At 35.7% G+C, this 2,094-nt stretch overlaps 1 protein-coding gene across 1 annotated transcript in view; it reads left to right on the plus strand.

Annotated features, from left to right (window-relative positions):
- The window catches only part of CCDC73 (coiled-coil domain containing 73), a 59,704-nt gene that overhangs the window by 29,044 nt on the left and 28,566 nt on the right, over positions 1-2,094 (plus strand). The window contains exon 8 of the mRNA XM_009334503.1: positions 1,148-1,227. Coding sequence (XP_009332778.1) covers positions 1,148-1,227 — 80 coding nt within the window. The remainder of the gene's footprint in view (positions 1-1,147; positions 1,228-2,094) is intronic.

Raw genomic sequence — 2,094 nt, forward strand, 5'->3', positions numbered from 1 at the left:
TTATAGTGCTGTATAGGGAAAATACCACAGCTTATAATAAATCTAAAACTTTATTGCCTAACCGATGTCCCACTATTACTATTTTAAAGCTAGAGAGTGAACACATGACTCTTGTTGAAAGATAGGAGAGAGTTTTACCAATTTTTGCCTGCTTGTTTTTGCGGGGGTTTTCCTAAGTTGTATCAGAAGATACTTGCTACATTCTTGAGTATTTTCATTTGTTAAGCACATGTTCTCATATAAAACTGCAAAATTGCTTATTGTATTGTAAGGCTGTTGTCCATCATTCCCCATGATGCTTACCATCTTTAACAGAAAAGGAAAGAACTTTCTGGGTGTGATGGAGTGTCTAGAGTTCTTGAATACAAGTGTTGTGCCAGAAGCTTTTTGAGAAAATAAAGATGAGGAGTGAATGAAGAGGAATCAGGAAATAAAAAAGGCTGAAGAGAGACCTCACAGGATCAAAATGCTAAGATTGAATAGAGGTGACTGAGAAAGTACTGGGACCAGTGAATATCTTCAGCTTTTCATTGTGAAACTTCAAGCAATTTCCTAGCGATATCTTGGCCTGTATAAAGTCTAAGAGAAAATTCCCTTCCTTTTCAAAAGGGACAGAGCTTATTCTTAGTGTTTTCCTCTCCATTATCCTCTGCTGTTTGCTGTCTTCCATGTCCTATATGTATCTAAGTCTGTACATCTGTTAACCCAATTATTTGAATGTTCTGTGGTTCATTATGTTCTGTGGTCCTCTAAAAATAATTAAGCTCATCAGAAAATTACAAGAAAAGCCTTAGTTAAAAAACAAAACTAAGATTAAGAGTTAATGGAGAAGTGATCCTAATAAAGTGACACCAAAAGACACTAAAAATTAATTTACAATTTAAAAATAAAAAAAGCAAACCAACATACAGAAAAGTCTTAACTCACTGTTTGAGGTATAGAACAACTGGTACCATCTGATGTAATCCTCCAGCATAGTGTCACACTACACAGGAAAAGTAATTGAGTCGTATTTTCAGTCTTAGTCTCCTTTCCACAAAGATGTTTAATTATTTTATAAATTATATACACATACATTGCAGTTATAAATCAAATGTTCATTCAAATATGAAAGTGTATATTAACATGTTTTAACTTTTGTTTAAAGTACAGGAAGCGATACAGCTCAATAAGAAACTAACATTGGTGAATAAAAGACAAGAGACCGAAATAAGTAATCTGAAGGAAGTAAGTATAGTATGCATTTCTGAATGTGTAAGTGGGATTCTTTGGGACTTCTACAAGCTGCTGTAGTATTTATAGAAGTAGTGGACAAGCAGCAGAACTCTTCTTCATTCTATGACTAATGACTAAATTAGTCTTGTGCTCCCTTGTTATGCACAGATACTTCAGATGAATGCCAATTAAACTTTGAGCAGCTCTGAATAGTTTCTGTAACTTGGGAATTTTTATTTATCTCTACAGCATCCTACTTGTTTCTTGTTAAATATTAGCAACCTCTCTTCTTCCTGTGCTGTGCTGTCATTGCTTCTCCTGTCTGATATGGGAAGGTAGCAGTGGTGTTTTCAGTTTAGTCGAAGAGAGACAGAACATGAAGAGTAGTTGCCATAAAAGCAAGCTGGCAGCTTGAACGTAGGATAAAAAGCATAACTGAATCTCCATCAGAAATGGGAGAGTTTTGTGACAAGGCAACTGAGACATTAGATAATAGTGGTACTACGGACAAAGAAGTTGTCTGGCCATTAAGCTCTTTTCTGCCTTCATCTATTCAGAAACTACTATTTGCCAGGTACATTTCTGAGTTGCACTCTTGAACATATGTAATAGTGGAAGAATAAAGTTGTCTTTTTCCCTTTGAGCTGTTTCTTAAGTGCTGACAGGAGAAAAGCAAAGGGCCCTCTGAAATCAAAATTGTCCTGTAAACTCAGTATCTTTCCATATCACATCTTTTTCATATCTCCTCATCTTTCTATTCCACTCTTTTTCCCCCCTCCTTTGATTCTCTGAGGATTTTAGGTAGGGAACAGATGCATGTTTGTTCTTGGCCTAATGTTAATCCCCAGCTTCCAGATAAACACTTTGGACTACCATGGA

This window comes from Pygoscelis adeliae, unplaced genomic scaffold, assembly GCF_000699105.1.
Source record: "Pygoscelis adeliae isolate BGI_AS28 unplaced genomic scaffold, ASM69910v1 Scaffold171, whole genome shotgun sequence".
Taxonomy (NCBI): domain Eukaryota; kingdom Metazoa; phylum Chordata; class Aves; order Sphenisciformes; family Spheniscidae; genus Pygoscelis; species Pygoscelis adeliae.